This window comes from Neltuma alba, unplaced genomic scaffold (assembly GCF_004799145.2).
Source record: "Neltuma alba isolate B1F8T4 unplaced genomic scaffold, ASM479914v2 tig00012668_pilon, whole genome shotgun sequence".
NCBI lineage: Eukaryota > Viridiplantae > Streptophyta > Magnoliopsida > Fabales > Fabaceae > Neltuma > Neltuma alba.
The window spans coordinates 7653-26873 of NW_021637101.1; the positions used below are offsets into that span (position 1 = coordinate 7653).

The 19221-nt window shown below is 33.6% G+C and overlaps 2 protein-coding genes and 1 pseudogene across 4 annotated transcripts; 2 read left to right on the forward strand and 1 right to left on the reverse strand.

Annotated features, from left to right (window-relative positions):
• Window positions 1-775: 775 nt before the first annotated feature.
• LOC114729746 (50S ribosomal protein L7/L12-like) lies at window positions 776-3873 on the reverse strand. 2 transcript variants are annotated; one of them, XM_028916778.1, is made up of 3 exons: window positions 3739-3873; window positions 1889-2628; window positions 776-1087 (listed from the first exon to the last, which is right to left on the reverse strand). In XM_028916778.1, the coding sequence occupies exon 2, from the start codon at window positions 2536-2538 to the stop codon at window positions 1891-1893; it is 648 nt and encodes a 215-aa protein (XP_028772611.1). In that variant the 5' UTR covers window positions 2539-2628; window positions 3739-3873; the 3' UTR covers window positions 776-1087; window positions 1889-1890. The 2 variants fall into 2 exon arrangements, with proteins under 2 accessions (XP_028772611.1, XP_028772612.1); XM_028916779.1 differs by lacking the exon at window positions 3739-3873 and adding an exon at window positions 2886-3227.
• Window positions 3874-7160: 3287 nt separating this feature from the next.
• Window positions 7161-9324, forward strand: LOC114729747 (uncharacterized). Of its 2 annotated transcripts, none has more exons than XM_028916781.1 (4): window positions 7161-7358; window positions 7554-7903; window positions 8000-8042; window positions 9029-9324. In XM_028916781.1, exons 2-4 carry the CDS (start codon window positions 7631-7633, stop codon window positions 9178-9180), a joined length of 468 nt encoding a protein of 155 aa, XP_028772614.1. In that variant the 5' UTR covers window positions 7161-7358; window positions 7554-7630; the 3' UTR covers window positions 9181-9324. The 2 variants fall into 2 exon arrangements, with proteins under 2 accessions (XP_028772614.1, XP_028772613.1); XM_028916780.1 differs by having other exon boundaries at window positions 7162-7358; window positions 7549-7903.
• A 2719-nt stretch (window positions 9325-12043) lies between these two features.
• LOC114729744 (probable ADP-ribosylation factor GTPase-activating protein AGD11) lies at window positions 12044-18299 on the forward strand (annotated as a pseudogene).
• The last annotated feature ends 922 nt before the right edge of the window (window positions 18300-19221 follow it).

The window sequence follows — 19221 nt, forward strand, 5'->3', positions numbered from 1 at the left end:
TGGCATAATAGAATATAATTCCATGGTGCCAAACATGGTAAAATGGCCAGCATATCCTTGTGCACTATGAAGGGATCACATGGTTGCGCATGAGAATAAAGCTATTTTTTTAAGTCATCTCCTGTCTTAAGAAATTGGACTGAAGGGTAGTCAAGTATTATCAGATAACTAATTTGTAAATAATAAGAAAATTGGTTAAATTAATTATTTATAATAAATAGACGTTATCTTTTTAAAAATATCTTTATTAATCGCATACATTTGAATCACATCTTGATAGTAACTCCTTAAAATATACAATCACCATCAAGATTACTTGAAAGTAAAATGGATAAATATTGAAGATAAAATTAATTGGGGTCATATATTTATGATCAAATTGAATCTTCAACTAACTCTTATATTAAAGATTATATTTAAAATTAAAGAACAAGCATTAATGATTTGAGATTATAAATGACATCAAATTAGATCCTTCTACTTATAAAAATTTTTTTTTGATGTTACAAGACTTTTAAGGCTAATGGATAATAATTTCTTTCAAGTCAAGTATAAAGTTTGAATATTATTAATTAATTAAAAAAATTCAACTTAAGAGTTACTTATCTTGAGCCAAATAATCCTTATATTTCATTTAACAATATTAGATGCCAAATGATTGTACAGATAACAGGTTTGTCCATTTGAACTTTATTTAACAAATAAAATCTGAATAAAAATATTTAAGTTGATTAAAGGTACTATACACCGAGCCAAAAATTGTATTTCCCAATAATGACACAAACATGAAATTGTATTCCAAAGTAAAGGAGAATAAAGAACAATTTACCTTAAAACACAATGGTTCCCTTCTCAATACTCAATTGAGTTTTGATCTTCTGATAGAAGGTTGTAAAGCGTATCAAGAAATCAGGGAGGGGGGAGATTATAAAGAACATCTATACTATCAAAAGACGTGATAGAGACTGGAGAGGGTAAAATACTGCATATTGTTTAGATTGTTTATATACTAGAGCATATACTCTTTGAAGCCCATGATACGGCTAATAGGATTTATAGACCAAAAGCTGCAATTGTCTCTTCAATCCTGCGTACCAATCATTTCTAAATCATTCATATTATCAATAAATAAAATGAAATTTTCATTTTACCCTTGTCAAATGCGTCATCTTTAAAAATATTTGAATTTCTCACATGCAATCTCTTACCTTTCTCATAGAAAATTGTGAAGAGTAAATTGGGAAAAAGTAACTAATTCTCCATATTTCTACCTTAAGTGACTTGTAAGAGAGACCATCAATTCTTTTGAAGATGACTTATATATAGGACGGTAACTTATTATGTTTACAAACGAGGTATATTCCTTAACGAAAACAAGATCTATGATAGAAATCATAGTTAGAAGTTTCAAAGCAGGGAGAATATGCAAAGGATCTCAACATAGTATGCTTCTGTCACATAAACAACTAATCTCAAAGAGGCCATACAGTTTTCAAGGCATCACCCAATGTGTTGTACGTAGAGAGAGATCCTTCGCATATTCTCCCCAATTCAAAAATTATGTGGAAGGACTTAGCCGTAACATCCTTCATGATGGAAATCAAGGGCACCTTTAAATATAACAACAGTAACAACAATAAGCCCTGTCCCACTAGGTGAAATTGGTTATATGATGATCTTTGTCAATGAATGATACCTTTAAATAGTTGCCCAAAATTAAATTTCAGGAACTGGCAACAATGAAAAAGCAACCTCAGGAAGACTGTCAGTCCACAGAAATAGGCAAAAATGATGATAGTATATTATTAACTTTCGTTTGAGTTCAGGCGACCTGGAATATTGAAATAAACATTTCGACAATTATTCAGAAGAACAATTATCGGTTTACCTTCATTCCATGACAACTTTTGCACCGAGAGCTTTCAATTTCTCTATTATCTCTTCTCCCTCTTCCTTTGAAACGCCTTTCTTTATAATTGAGGGTGTTTTTTCCACCAAATCTTTTGCTTCCTTCAAGCCTAAATCAGTAAAGCCTCGGACCTCCTTGATGATTTTAATTTTTGAGGCTGCTTCGTAGGACTCCAATTTCAGTTCAAATACGGTCTTTTCTGGCTTCTTCTCCTCCTTTGCTGCAGCCGGTGCCTTCGCTGCCATTCCAGCTAAGTTAGCAGCTCCTGGTTTCATATATCCCACAGTAGGCATCTCCTTCAATCCCATTTTCCTCATCAAGATAGGGCCCAATTCCGCAGCTTCAGCAAGTGTTAGAGATGCCATTTCATCAACAAGCTTGAAAACTCTCTCTGACGGAGGACTTCGATGCTCAGTAGGATCAAATGTTGCGGGATCAAAATCAGCTGGGAGTCTTCTCTGGTCAATTTCGACTTCCTCTACGTCCTCCTCCTCTTTCCTTGCAGCTTCACCAAAATTTCTTGAAACCAAATTTAATTTGCTCGGAATGATCCCTACTGAAGCCAAATGAAAAGGTCGTCTATATAACCCGTTAGGTATATGTTGCCTTATTCTTGAAAGCAAACTCATTCTGAGCTTGCACGGTTGCTATCTCTCTCAAAATTGCAAGTCAGTTGAGTAAAACACACATTGACAACTCGTATTGCGGCAGATAAATATCTGTCAGATACACAAAAACAGAACATGTATATTAATACAACAACAATAACAACAAAACCTTATCCGATTAGATAAAGTCAGCTACATAGATCATACAGTGCCACTGTGCTTTATCAACGACCAAGTTTTTGAATAGATTATTAATTGAAAGATCTCACTCAATAACTCTAAGTAGAACAATAAAACTAAGTAGAAACAATATTCAGACGTCAACTTACATCATTTGAAGATAAATAAAATCAAGTCATAAAACTCACACAATAAGATGTATCAAATCTTCTTGAAGGATAACTTTCAATATACTCCTATTATTTGGCCCAGACTTGATTTCTCACCCCTCCCTGTAACTTGATGTATGTCATTGAACGCCCCTATGATTTGTTCAATAACCACTTAACCACCATGTAGTATTTCACATCTCCGATTTACTTATACAATTATACATTGAATGTTTTAGGTTACATCTAAGATTTTGAAGCTGTTCAAAGTACATTGAGATAAACTTTCAATTTGTTTTGGTTAAAATTAAGACCAAACACCACATGGAAGTTGAATGAGACACCCTAAAGCCACAAGATAGACTGCTTCTGGGCCAAACACATGAAGGTAAACTGTAAACCAGAGAGAAAAAGTTACACAAGCAAAACCCGCCGCCTCAAACTTTGCATAAATAGTAAAACAACAACACTTTAAAAGGATCATGTCCAGCTCAAAATTATTAATCTAATCCAATAACCTCCCCGCAGTTTAAACTTCACGGTTGAAAATTCAATTCAACGTTCAGAAAAAAGCAAAAAATTTATTGCATGACTTGAATAATTAAAAAAAAAAAAAAGTTACACATGACTCACAAACTGCAGCAGCCACGATCATATACGCCTGATAAATTTAACCATTCCCGTCAAAGAAACGCAAAATGGGGCAGCAAGAACCAGAAATGAATAATCCTGGTAATTCAAAATATATAATCTATAGAAAGCAAAGAAGAGAGCTTCAGGGTAGGCTCTGATGGTGCAAGGAATGGAGATGGAAAATCAGGACTTGATTTCATAGCCCAAAAGCACTTTTCGGCCGTAGAAAAGCAAAGAGAAATTAAGAAAGGAAAGTTACCCGTAGCAGACGGCGGATAGATCGACGGCCACCGGTAACAATAGGGCAGCTACTTCCGCCAAAGCACTGAAGGGTAGAGTGGGTTTCGCTCCAGCACGGGCGAGTGACTGCGTGGGCAGGCCGGGCCGAGGGAGCACACTCTTGGGGTGTGTTTGGATTAGCAGTGGAGAAGTAACTTTTTTTTCAATCTGACTTTTACAGAAGTCAGATTGAGTAAAAGTCAGATAGGGTAATGTGATTTATGTTTGGATTGGGTTTTAGAAAAAAGCCAGTTTGAGAAGCTGAAACTTGTTTGAATAATAAATGTAAAAGTAAGTTTAGATGTAAAATGGCTGAAAAGGATATAAATTTTATTAAATGACATATATATATTATGTACATAATGTGAAAATTTTAAGAGAAATATTAAAATTAACAAATTATAAAAATAAAAATAGCTCTAAAGTACTTAATTAGATATGTTTAATGGATAAAAATGTATATAAATTTTAAATAATAAAAATAAATACAATGATGCAGATATATTTGAATAATCCCTTGAGATTAGAGATATTTGGACTAACTTACTTGAATATAAGATTTTAGATAATGAAATAACAAACAAAAAGATACCTTAACAGAAAATAAAAAAAGTTCTGGCTTTTTTTTTTTTTAATCCTGAAATCTCTAATCAATTCTCCTCACTCCACCGCCTGCCTTCTCCACCCCTCCCCAACCTTGCCTCTGTCAATTTGTCCTTGATGGCAGCAACAATAATCATTCAAAGCCTCTCCCCACCTCAGCGTCTCAAAATCCCTCTCAAACCTCAGCGTCTCAAAATCCTTCTCCCCACCTCAGCGTCTTATAATTTCACAGACCCACCATTGTATCTCTAAGATTCTTTTGCTTCTTCTCTGGCGAAGAAAAACAAAGCATCTCATAATCATTCGCAGAAAAAGGTTTGTTAATTTTCATCCCGTCCTTGGGTAGAAGGGCAACTTGGGTAGGTAACAAATTTAAGGGGCTCATGATGTTGCCGCACCGTGATGCACCAGAAAAGCTACATTTTGTGGCTTTTGTTCCACCGTGTGATAGAAGAGAAAAGGACTTTTTAGACAATCGTGGATCCAAACAAAAGAAATAGTCAGAAGTTGTTTTTTGCAGTGTAGCAGTTACTTTTGGGGTCACCAACATGATCCCAAACACACCCTTGGTCATACTCATACAAAGTCAGCTGCTTAGCATGCGAATTAATTAACTAATTTAAACAAATTAAAAAATTTGTTAAATTAGTTATTTATAATAAATAGGTGTTGTTTTTTTAAAATAGTCTTACTAATCAAGTGTATTAGTTAGAACTATTATTATTAGAAGGACTATTTTTAAAAAAAATGCATAAATATCAAAGACAAAGTGAATTGTGATCTTATATTTAGTACCAAAATAAAAATCAAATAAAGTTTTATATTAAAGACCAGAAGTAATATTAAGGATAGGAGGTAGTATTTTCAGACATTCAATATGCACACCTCTTTTAATCATAATTTCAACTGTGTTAATATTATTGTCAACAACTAACCTCTTTGATTAACCGTTGGTTATATTCAATCAATTTTTTCAGTTAACATAGGCCTCATCTCAATTTTATTTAAGACGCCGTTAAACAATAGACCGAATAATATAAAGAAGTTTGGCCCCAAAAAAAATAATATAAAGAAGCGAAAAACCATGTAATGAGATTTTATACAAAAAGATAGGAGGGAGCAATTTCCTAAGCAAAACTTTTAAGTCCTACTTCCTTGAAAATTTCCGTCGTTCAAATAAAAAAAAATGATTTTTTAGGAAGTTAACTTTCTAAGAATTGTCACTTCCCCCATAAGTAGATAAAACTCATCAAGAGGTTGCATGATCGAACAAAGCAAAGGCCCAAGCTCAGTATGCTTACTCTTGATTATAAATCATTTTATTTAAAAAAATCTTAAATTTTATTAATTTTTATTTAAAATTTAATGACTTTCCAACCTTATCTCTAATTAATACTACCTCTAATTCTTAATATAAGATCTCGTTTATTTTTATTTTGATCTTCAATATAAGACCCCAATCTACTTTGTCTCTCATATTTATGCATTTTTTCCAAGATAGTCTTTCTAACAATGGAAGTTCTAACTAATACACTTCATTAGTAAGGATATTTTAAGAAAGACAACATATATTTATTATAAATAACTAACTTAACTTTTTTTCTTAATATCCTCAAATTAGTCAACTAACTCTTATAATTAGAACTGGAGGTAGTTTATATTATACATTTTATAAATAAAATTAACACAATAATAAATAAAGACTAAAATTACATATTCGTATAAAAGGTTTCTCTCAGTATTTTATAAATAGAATCTAAAAATATTATTTCTCTTCACTGCACGAACCAGACTAGAAAAATATTTATTTATTTATTTGATGATTGATGATGCTGGGCGTTTAGAGTGGGGTTTTAAGGCGCCCGCATTCCGTGCTCATCAGGCTGATGAGCACCGTGGGACCTTAGGTCTCTCCCCCCTTCACCTTTATTATTTAAAAAAAATATATGCATAAAAATTATTTTTGGTTTAAGTTTTATTTAATACTCTAAAATATTTTTCTGCAGGTATATTTATTATTCTAAAATATTGTGTTTTATCTAGCATACTAAAATATTTTTTTAGATGTGTCCCACATCTTAATGTATTTTTTCTTGTAATTATCTAACACCTTAAATTATTTTTCAAGCAAGTCCAGCATCCTATAAATAGTTTTTGATTCGTCTATCATCCTGAAATTTTTTTGTCAAATGCATCTAACATCTTAAAATATTTTGTGATTCATCTAATGCTTTAAAAATATTTTTTAGATGCATCCATATTTTTACTGAATACACATGAAAAATTATTTTAGAGTATTCAATGAAACTTAATCCAAAAATAATTTTAATATATACTACTTCTGGTCCTTAATATAAGAATTAACTGACTAATTTAAATAAATTAAAAAAAACTAGTTAAGTTAGTTATTTGTAATAAATAGATGTTGTCTTTTCTAAAATGTCATTACTAATCAAATGTACTGGTTAAAACTACTATTATTACAATGACTGTTTTAAGAAAAAATAGATAAATATGAGAGATAAAATAGATTATAATCTTATATTTAGAATCAAGATAAAATTTAAACAAGCTTTCATATTAAAAACCATAATTTTTTTTAATGATGAACAAGGACAGCAAAAAAAAGCCAAAAAAAAAAAAAAAACTAAGGCCCTCTACTGCTCAGCACTCAAAACGCTGGCGTTTTGAGTGATGAGCACGCCGAGCTCATCAGGCTGATGAGCACGGAATGCGGTCCCGGCTTTAAGACTATAGGCCAACCTTTCCCCCGCTCCCGAGGATCGTCGAGCGTGGGTTCAGCCGTCGCTTCTGTGTCTTTCTCCCGCAATCCCCACAATTTTGACAGATCTCTCTCACTCCTTCTTTAACTTCACAGTCTCGCATCCCTTCTCTTCCCAATCTACCGGACTTCCAGTTGATTCAGAAGGAGGGACTCATATAGTCTTCGCTTCTACTGATTCAGATCAGACATCGTCGGCGGCGTTCTCTCGTCAGGTACGGAATTTTAAAGACTTACAAGTATAATCTTTTTTCTGCTTCTATATGCTTCTGTAGAAACCTTGCATAAACGTTGTGTATGATGACGTCCTCTTCCATCGCTGAGCAAATTGAATTGATGCATTGCCAGTTGTTACTAACTTAGAGCATTACTCATAGCATTGTAACAAGATTATTGTTTTTCGAGATTAGAGCATCATTGGATTGGGTAGCAGCTGCCAAGAGGAGGAGAGGAGTGATTTTAGTTTGTCAGAAAGGGAAGTACTGGAATGGGGACTGCTCTCGCTAGCACAGCCCTGCCTCTTCGAGGCTCTCATTTATTCAGATATTCATTCAGTCTCTTCAGAAACTTCAGCTCTGCTTCGTCTTCGGCTTCTTCCGCTTCTCAAAACCCTACCACCTCTAAGAAGTCCAAGAGAAGAAAGAAGAAGAACCTGTTCGAGGTCGCTCAGTTCTTGCCGAACTGGGGAATCGGATACCACATGGCCAAGACTCACTGGACTGACGTCTCTTATGAAATCACCAAAATCAATCTCTACAAGGTCTTTTTGTCCCTTTGAATTTAACCTTATCCAGCAAATGCGCTTTTGCATTAGTTTGTTAAAGACTTACATTTTATGCGTCTACCGAATTTTCAGGATGGAAGGCATGGCAAGGCATGGGGAATAGTTCATAAAAATGGTCAGTCTAAAGTTTCTTATCATCCTGCGGTTTCTTTTGTTCTGCCCCTCCCTCCTTTTGTTTTTCCCTATTGTCATTTTAGTTTTGCTCATCATACTGCGAAAGATTTCAATGCAAGAGTACTTGAACTATTATATCCTGACAATCGTTGAAGGTAGTGATCATGCGTTGTAGTGGTATTCTTCAATGAGACTATAGTTTGAGTTTGCCTTTCTGATGGATGAATTGCCTCATTGTTCGTGGTTATGACTCTACCACTGTTTTTTCTCAGACGGAGATATTGTTAGGAGGGGGGAGTTTCTAAGCTCTGTGGACATGTAAGAATGCGTTCACAGATAAACTCCCCCCCGGGGGGCAGCAGGGCCCCCAAGCCGGCGGGGGGGAGCAATTATGTTGCTTGAAAATGCAAATTTGGGACTGTCCAAACATGTTCTCCAGCATAGAAACTGAATTAGCTCCAAAGGCACTTTCTTGGCGAGGAATTACATTTAGGCATAAGGCATTCCAGATGGAATACCAAGGATGCATTTATTGAGTTTCTTTCGCAATTTTGGTGGCTGTTGGTTCTGATTTTTTTACAACATTATTTTTTGTGATAACCTTTGCTCCTTATATATTTTCTGCGTTGTATGGCATTCGTTACTCGGTTGAAGTCTTTGCAATCTGAAGCATTAGCAAAATCCCTTCTCAATCACTTTAGTGGAATATATAAACCACAGAGAAATAACTAAATGGATAGTCATTAAACTTTTGAATTCCTTTTGGCTAATATTCTTTTTTATTATATGCTGTTGCATTCTCACCTGGGATACTTCTTATGAATTATTCATCTGGATGCAATCTTAAATTTATTTATGTTGTCTAAATGATTGAGTTGATGCTTAGTTTAGTTTATTTCTGTTGTTTATGGGTTTAAAAATGGGGGTTTGTTCAAGATATTTTCCTACTGTCATGGGGCTTTTCTAATTTTTTACAACGTATTGCAGGCTTGCCTGCAGCAGACGCTGCAAAGAAAATTAGTGGGGTTCACAAGCGCTGCTGGAGATACATTAAAAATATAGTAAAATCATCAGAAAGCTCACCGAGCTCAACTGGTTCAGCAGACAATGGCCTCAAAGCTGAAACCCAAGCGAGTTAATATTTTCGTTTGATGTTGCGTGGTTTAGAATTGGTTTTTGTCTGAAATAGACGTTCTTCAAGTGTAGAAGTTTTATTTTTAATTTAAAACAATCAAATTCATCTCATACATTCATGTAAGGTTCCCTGCATCCCCCCCCCCCCCCAAAAAAAAAGAACTCTACATCGTGACTGGGACATGTTATGACTTGTCAAAGATTGAGTTCGGTTGATATAACATTGTTCCATGTTGGATATAACTGCATCTGGGAAAAAGTTGAAGTAAGGTCATTCATCAAGGATCTACAACCTCTGCCTGCAAGGTCTTTCTGAGATCCAAGTCCGTACAGATCACTTGAAATCTGCCTATAACTTTCTCGGAAGTGAAGCTAGGTCTCGTCCACTGTAACTACTAGCACATACTGCAGCAAGGGATGGAAGGTGTGGTTCAATAAAAGCAAAACGAAGCGTCAAGTTTTTCTTATTTTATTATTGATGTTGTTCTGGAAAAGGAAATATTTTTCAGTTTCAGATAGTGCATACAGTCCGGGCACACACACACACGCATATACACATGATGGGCCATTGCGGCTTGGAGAAAACTTGCTCTGGGCTAATAGAGGAGTCACAAAGATCATGGTTTGCTTTAAAATGAGGCGCTTTCAAAGGGTGACTTTCTCCAACAATCCTCCAAACATATCAAGTCTGATTTGGCTCTTTTTAGTTCTTAGTTATGTAGTAATAGTAGTTCTAAATAAAAGATTTAAATTTATTTTGTTTTTCATATTTATTTATTTATTTCTTTAAGTTAGTTTTTGTAATAATGATAATTCTAGTTAATACATTAGATTAGTAATAATATTTTAAGAAAAATAACATATATTTATTATAAATAACTAACTTAATTAATTTTTTTTTTACTCTATTCAAATTAGTCAACAAATTTTTATATTAAGGATGAGAAGTAGTATTATTGTTTCTTCTAATTTAGTTCACCTTTCTACTCTTGATATTTTATGCTTGCCTCTGGCAAGTAACTGACATTCTTTCTATTAATAAATTGCAGGTTTAACCGGAAGAGAAAAAAGGGAACCTTGATTATTTCATCATGACCATTTTTTTTCCTTCCTGTTAGATATTGGGAACTTAATGGTGGTGTCTCTATAAATGAGACATAATAATAAAAGCTTATGAATAGTAACGGGATTTGACTTACACTTGGATATTGTTCATATTAATTTTTTGAAATGCTTATTTTATTTATAATCGTCATTTATCAAGGCAAATTATTTGCTTAAGTTCATTTTGAATAGGCATTGCGTTTAGAGTACAGCCGTGCATGAGGCAAGGACCAGGAGTGGTTCTCCTCTACTACTTGACTTCCTTTGCTTTAGAGACTGCAATCTCATTAAATATAATCAATCATCAACACATCATATTTTACATAAATTCTTACATTTTCAATTACAGATATTACCTTTTGTCCTTAATATAAGAGCTAATTAATTAATTTGAGTAGATTTTTTTTGGCTAAAGCATAGGTATCATTCCATTGGAGGCAATCCTCTTCAAGACATTGTTGGGCACTAAATGTGGACATCTCTCCTAGTGGGGATTCGAATCTTATTTCGCTACGTTGTAAGGGACTATTTGAGTAGATTAAGGAAGTGTATAAAGTTATTTATTTGTAATAAATAGATTTTTTTTTCTAGAATACTTTTACTAATCAAGTGCATTAGTTAAAACTACTATTATTACAATGACTATCTTAGGAAAAAAAGTAGATAAATATGATAGACAAAATACATTGGAGTCTTATATTTAGAATTAAAATAAAAAGCAAACGAGCTCTTATATTAAGAACTGGAAGTGTAGTACATTGCTAAAAATTCAAATTTAAAACCTATTTTAGTATTTTTATTTTATAATAATAGATATATTTACTTTAGTCTTGACCGTTATTGCCATCTTTTTAAAAACAATCACTTTGATATAATAATCCCAAAAATATGAAGTCAAAGTGTGCCTACAAAAAGAGAATATAACGTCCGAGAAATAGTGGGAATATCGGCAGTTGGGCAAGTGCGGTCCACATAACTCTTGACCTCAATGATGCCGCGTCACGCAATACCGCTCCGCACATCAGCGTCAACGTCCGCGTAGCCTCCACATCCAACACGCGATATTTCTTTTTACCTTTGTTGGTTTTTCAGTGGAACCAATATTGCGATATTTGCTTCAAAATATATTAATTTTAATTGTTGGAATTTTTGTGTACTTTTTACTTATTTGTTTTCCTTCTCATTGATCAATTTCAATTATATTTTTTATTCTATTCCTTCTATCTTTAATAAAAATATTTAATTAATTTGAATAGGTTAAAAACTAAATAAATCATTTAATTTTAAAAACTATGATATTATCTTCTTAAAATAATCCCGTGTAATATTAAATTATCTATTAACTTACAATTTGAATAAAAATCATATATATAAAAGATAAAATGAATTAAAATTTTATATTTATAACTAACTTTTATATTTAGAAAAGAAGGAGTATTATTTTACCTCTATATGTGAAAAGTTGTTATATCAATTTGTTTTTGCCAATAAGATAATAATATTCAATTAATCTATTAAAAATAAATTTTTTACCTATATTAAAAATAAATTGACAGATATGATTAAAGATAATATAATAAAACAGGACAATGCTTTTTGGCCGAAAATTAATAGGGACAATTAATGAGGTTTTTATTTGAGAAAATCAGACCAACTCAGCCCACAAGAAAAGCACGCGCTCTTTGAGCGCGTTTCGCTCGTGAAGGTTGAATACTTGAATGTTGGTTTGTCGACAGGCAATCATTTATCAGAAATGAGCTTCATTTCCAAAAATTCGATGACTTTTGATGCCTAATGATTCACATTTACACATTTTCGAACAAAATTTACGATATTTGTCAGAATAGAATCGTTTGCACATTATCCGAATCAGACCTGTCTTTTAGTTTTCTGAATCTTTCTTGCACTCTCCGTTGAATCTCCCTTTTTCTTCTTTCTCATTGCTGTTTTCTCGAAGTTTCAGCTTTCAACTTCAACGGTTTTCGAAAACCAATTCCCTCACAGACCATTAATATTCTCTGGCTTTCCAACTAACTTGTATGATATTTTAATCTTCCCCCGCCAACCCAGAAACCTTTTAAGAAAGCTTTGATTTACAGAAGACAAGGGGCCGTTGTCTCCTCGAGAGGATAAGGGTGTAATCTGATTTGTAAGGTTTTCGGCTGAGAACTATTACTTTTCCTACCTGTTTTGGGCCTCTCATTGCAACGACTGCGCCCTGGTTTGTTTATTTTTCTTACTCCTATTTTGAACAGTATATTATTCTCTGCAAAGATGAACAAATCAAAAGATTACATCTTGATGGCTTCATCCTTTTTTTGTGCTGAGCATGGTTGTTATAATTACATGCAGAGAACTAGCGGGTCAATGGCTGTTCTCAGATTGTAGCGTCATTTCTTGATTTGGGGATTGAAATATTAGAGGCAGAAGATGTCTTTACGGCATCATAATAATGTTGAGCTCAATGGTGTCTCAGGTTGAAACTTTCTATTTCCTTCTGCTTTTCTTCTTGCAGAAGAATGGAACAACATTTGCTGGACTCACTTGTTCATTTCCCCTTCTTTTTGTAAAATAAATTTTGAGTCTTTATAGATTGTTTGGATAATTGTTTTGCTCCTTAACGATATTCATGGAATCACGCGTTGATTAATTATTTGCATAAAAAATCTGGTTATGAAAAGCCCCCTTTCTATATTCTTACTCTGAGGCTATAGAATATTTGGACAACTTTTTTCTATACGTGGACAACTTTTTCTTTTAAAATTAGGAATGTTAGCAGAAACATGTGCTGATTGATTATTCACCGCAAACGTCTGGTTTCCATGAGGAGACCCATTTCTACTTCTAATTCGAGTTGATAGGATATAGTTATTGCACCCTCTGGTAACATCAAAGGTTGAATAAGTAATGAGACTTTTAAGTCAAAAGTAACTGGAACTTAGAGATTTCTTTTTCGCCGGTAGATAATCAGTATTTTAAACCTTTTAATGTCAGGGAAAAGAACTGGTGTGCCGTATGTATGGATTATGACATACATATACATGTTTCAATCAATCCCTGTCTTGTCATTTTATAGGGACAATAGGGTCTTGACATGAATGTGAGTTGGGGGGGTAGGGCCCTGGAGGCCTCACAACAATTGAGAAACCATAACGTGCAACTTTTCTCATTTAAACCGGAGATTAATTCAAGTTAGAATCAGGATGTGAACGTGATCAGCAAATTTTGGAGTCACGAGTCTCTCCTTCCTTTAATAATTGTAAGCTTGTAAAGTTGACTTTTGAGAAAAAAGAAAAAAAGAGTTAGTGTTATCTCTAAAATGTTGGTTCAAGAATAATGGTTGACAACTAAAGGACACAGTTCATTTTTCATTTCTTAATATTCATGTGAGCTTTCTGATTCAGGTTATTGAGATTATGCAAAACTGGAAGTTACTTCCTGTGAAGTATCATCTTGTTTCCAATTATTGGTAGGCTAACTGATGAAAGAAATGTTTCAGCTGCAGGGTCAGGATGTTGCCTTTATGATCTTTTGTGCGCTGAAACTCCAAATTTGCAATCCCAAAAGAATCAGCGGCCACCTTCTTCTGGTACTGTAAATCTCATATTATTTAAATTCTGATCAAAGTATGTACTTGCCTTAATGTAACTTTATCCTAGTGATCAATAATTTAACATCATGAAGAAACTTGTTATATTTTGCGTGCTAATTGAATAGCACCACTTTTTTGTCAGTAGAAAGAGCTAAGCCAACTTTCAGAATGACGTGTGATGCTTTTTCCTTTTTTGTCAAACACCTTCAGACTCATTTAGAATATAGTTTCAAGGGAGTTCCCGTCAAACCGCACCGCACTATCTCCATTCAGATGGATCATATTAATTTGAATTTCACAATGGATGACCTAGCATAGTACAACAGCCTAAAGTAATGCACAAGTGTTGTACAATTCGATGATTGAATTGCAGGCAGCAGGAAATGAAAACTGCTCAAGGGCCTATTTTATTATGTGTAATATGTGTTGCGCCTCTGATCCTGACCTCAGTTATTATTTTTTCAAGACTAAATTTATTACATGAATCTTTTACACATAATCAATTTAAGTCAAATCTTATTCCTTTTCTTCGTGTTTCCAATTAATAGGTCCTCTAGAAAGGTTGGAGAAGTTGATGCATGAAGCAGGGAACAAGTATTGTGCTGATTGTGGATCTCCTGAGCCAAAATGGGTGTAAGTATCATACTGATTCTTAGTTCTTACAGAATTTGGCCTCCTTGATTTTTCTATTCTCATGTTTAAATATCATCACCTCAGATTACAGACTTGATGTCATTTAAATTTCATCCTAGACAATAATTTTCCTTACTTGTCTGCATTAACCGTGAGTTTAATGTCCCTTTTCAAAAAGGTTATTGGCACTTCACTTGGAACAGAATTTCCATTTGTTCAACATGACAGAAATATGTGCTTTTGGATATGCATACGGAGATTATACAGAATTCTAGAAATATCTTTCCTAACCATTTTGCTGCTTGTTGAGAGCGGTTTCCTCCTAGGTCAAGAACTTCCACGATTCATATTTTTATATTAAGAATTTGTTACCTCAAGTTTAGGATCCAGCTGAGGTATGTTTCAAAACAAGATAACTAGTCTTAGACCACTCAAAATTACAAGGCAACACAAAATGGCAGTAGTTCATATTGCTCTCTGCTGCTCTGGTATCAAAAGTGAAATCAATTTCCTTGGTGCCTTTTCACTTCGTATACTATGCTGCCTGGAGAATTGACTTTAATTTCTTACTCTTCATTTCACGTGTTGGATTGGTTGGTAAAATAATCTCTCTAATGTTGTGATAACATAGATAATATATAATATTTCTTAGGTTTTAGTGAGAAGTTACTTTTATGAGAAAACATTACCTGATATTATCTGCTTTTTTCCCCCTTGGAAATCAGATCTTCAAATATTGGAGCATTTATTTGCATAAAATGTTCTGGCATACATAGAAGCCTAGGAGTTCATATATCAAAGGTATGTTCTCAACGTAGCTTGTAAATGAGTCTATTAGTGATAGTTGAACTGCCTTTGTATCAATATCATCTTATGCCTTTTCAAGGATGTAGTCTTTATTGGCCAATTAAATGTTGACTCGCATAATCATATCTGCAAATATTTGGCAGGATATAAATTTATCCTTGCCTGTTAAGAATTATGATATGATTGCCTCTTTAAAATTTCTATTATCTATCCCTTTGAAACATCATCTGATTTTAGACTCTGGAATCTGTATCTTTAGCAGAACAGGAGGATATGGAAATATATCTATATCCTCTGTTTTTGAAGACCCTTTGTCAAGTGATAACCAGTGATACACCTTCCTGTGGTCTCCCTTCTTTTTCTCGTTTGTATGGTAGCACCTCTCTTTACATGAATAAGATAAAATGCTGGGTAGATTGAATAGATATCATAATTTAAGATTTCTAGATATTAAGTTGAATGTCACTCATCAGAACTAAAGAGTTAATAGTGCATATAATTGATGAATATCTGTTATTGAAACCATTTCCAAGAATAAATGGACAAAACAATAAGAATTTGTTCTCTTAATACTAAAAGGCGATTTCATGACGATATCTGAACGGAATTTAGTACCTACCACATACTGCTTACATATATTTACAGCGTCATTTGCAAATTTAAATTCTAATCTGATCTTACCATTGCAGGTTCTATCATTGAAGCTAGATCAATGGACAGATGATGAAGTTTCTGAACTGGCAAAGTTAGGAGGAAATGCATCAGTAAATGAAAGTACGAAGCTTGCATCCCTAGTTATATGAAAAAGCCAAAGCCAAGTTCCTCCATTGAGGAGCGTACTGACTTTATCAGGTAATTGAAGCAAATGATTGTACATATGTTTTTATTGAGGAACTTTCACCATTCTCATTAATGAATGATTGAATGTACATTTTGGTTACTCAGGAGGAAATACGAGTTGCTACAATTTATGGGGTGTGAAGAACAGTTGTCCTGCCCCTTTATACCACAACAGAGCACTTCCTCATGCATAGACAAGAAAAATTATAATAAACAAGGAAACAAAAATCGTATTGGGAGTGCATTTCGTAACAGCTGGGGAAGAAAAGAACCTGATAATATTAAGGCTTCAAAGAAGAGCAACTCATTGGTATGGTCTTTTTCTTTTATTAATGCTGGCCCTGTCAGCTGGCCACCAAATAATTGTCTTCCCATCTTTTTGAGGGAATCATTTCTATGAAGATGCTATCATAAATTGCATTCCCTCCCCACTTTTGTCTCCTCATTTGACTGAACAATCATGACAACAACTTCACATTCCTAATTCTGACTTATGAGAAATCCTTCTCCAAATGTCTTCCAGCTTCATAATCTAGATAAGCCAGATAAATTACGTTAGGCTTCTTCCATTTTATACCTATTCTATATATTGAAACAAAAAAAATACTAGCTTATTATCTGAATACTGATACTGAATCTTATTTCTGTCGATGTACTCTAACAGGCAGGTATGGTGGAATTTGTTGGGTTGATAAAGGTTAACGTGGTCAAAGGCACTAACCTGGCTGTCCGGGATGTAATGACTAGTGATCCTTATGTCATCCTTTCTTTGGGTCACCAAGTGAGCATCTTTACCTCTTAACTAGTTGCAATTATGCATTTAAACAAGAGAAATGAGATATATTAACAATGTGACTTTTTGAATATTTCTTTTTGCAGTCAGTAAAGACACGAGTTATAAAGAACAATTTGAATCCTGTCTGGAATGAGAGCCTAATGTTATCAATTCCGCACAACATTCCCTCCACTTAAAGTGGTGAGTCCAATTGCTCACCAATTTTTGTTAAGATTCACAAAAGAAGAATGATATTAGTTTTGCTAGTATAATCATCATAATTGTATTATCAAGTGGTCAAATGGAAAGTTCAATCTTCATTGCCTTCATTTTTTGTGATTATTGAAATTTGATCACAAGGTTTGGCTAGTTTGTACATTGTCCATACTTCAAGCCCAAAAGACTTTCATGTAAGAGGATGTGTTAGAGATTATAATTTGATCATTCATGATTTTTTTTTTTCCTTTCTGCATGAGAATCATGTATTTGTCTGATACTTCCAACTAATTTAGATTTAAGCCAAGCTCAAACTCAAGACCTTAGTTGAGGATCATTCATAAATATTACCTCTAGTCCTTAATATAAGACATAGTTGACTAATTTGGAGAATTAAGAAAGTTACTAAATTATTTAATTATAGCATATGTCATATGATCTCTTTAAAACAGTTGTATGTATCATTAAATTATATATCAATTTATGAATGAAGCAAATTAGTTTGGAGAAAAATGATAAATATAAATATATTAAAGTAATTTAATAACTTCTTTAATCTTCCCAAATTAATCAATTGGGTAGGTAGTATGTACTTAGTAACCTAAGCTTTGAGTTGAACTAAGCAACACTTATCCCCAAAATCAGCTCCATTTTAACCTTTTCTTGATAATTTAGCCCATGTTTCACCTTGCCATGCATTCATGTTTCATTGTGCAGCATGTGTATGACAAAGATACATTCTCAACTGATGATTTCATGGGAGAGGCTGAAATAGACATCCAACCCCTACTTGCAGCTGCAAAAGCCTATGAGAAATCTGCAGTCAACGAGTCCATGGAGTTTGAAAAATGGGTGGCAAGTTCAGATGGCGCTCTCGTTAAAGATGGTGCCATCTCCCTCGAAGATGGGAAGATCAGACAGGAAATATCTGTAAAGCTGATGAATGTGGAGAGAGGGGAGCTGGAAGTTGAGCTTGAATGTCTTCCTCTCACTCAATAGCTGGACTGAACTCTCATTTTGGAGCCATGTACCATAGGAGATAGTGTTTTTCTTTTTTTGTACGTTATTGTTTAGACATTACTTGAAGGAACAATTAAGTGAACTGTTAATAGATCTTGTTTGGGATGGTTCTAAAGTTTCCTCCTTCTTGCCTTTTCCCATGCATTATAGTGGGTACTCGTTAACACTTGCTCCTTCCTGCTAAAGTAATTTGCAAGATTTCTCAGATTTAGGGTGTGTGTTTGGATGAAACCAAACCGTGTTTGGAAAAGTGATTCTGAGAATAAATTCTGGAAAGAATAGATTCTGGAAAGAATAGATTTTATGAAAAAATGATTTTGAGAAGTGAGAGTGTTTGGATAGTTGTTATCAGAAGCACTTTTTATATATACAAATTACTAAAAAAAGACATAAGTTAATATGATAATTACAAAAAAAATAGATTTTATGATATATTTTAATTTGAAGGAATAAAATTATTAATAAATATTTTTTTTTAACATAATTAATAATACATAAGATAATATAATTAATAAATAATTAATATATATATTTATAAAATATAAGATTAAATATGTTTATAAAAAAATATGTTTATAAAAAAATAATAAGATACATATCCTATCGACTCTCACACTCTCCCTTTTTTCTCCAAAAGCAAAAATTTTGCTTTTTCAAAACTATGGTTTGGAGCCAAAACCATGGTTTTGGTTTTTGGGGGGTGTTTGGGTGATTTATTCTCCAAACTATGGTTTGGGGTGTCACCCAAACACAGGAGGTGTTTGAATAGAAACCAAACCATAGTTTCAGAAGTGCTTTTACGGTTTACGAAGTAAATATGTGGAAGAATTTGTCTCGTTTTACGGAAAAATGCTTCTGAAATCATGGTTGGAGATTGCCAAACACCCCTACAGTCTTAGATTTGTTGCATAGTGCAGTTGTGCAATTTAGAGAAGAGTAAACCCCACTTCGCGTAGGGTTTAACCTATTTCTCTTCCTCTCATTGTACAACTGCATAATTTGTCTGTCATTCAAAATGAGGTCATTTGAAAAAGGATAGGTTAAGATTGAAAAAAAACA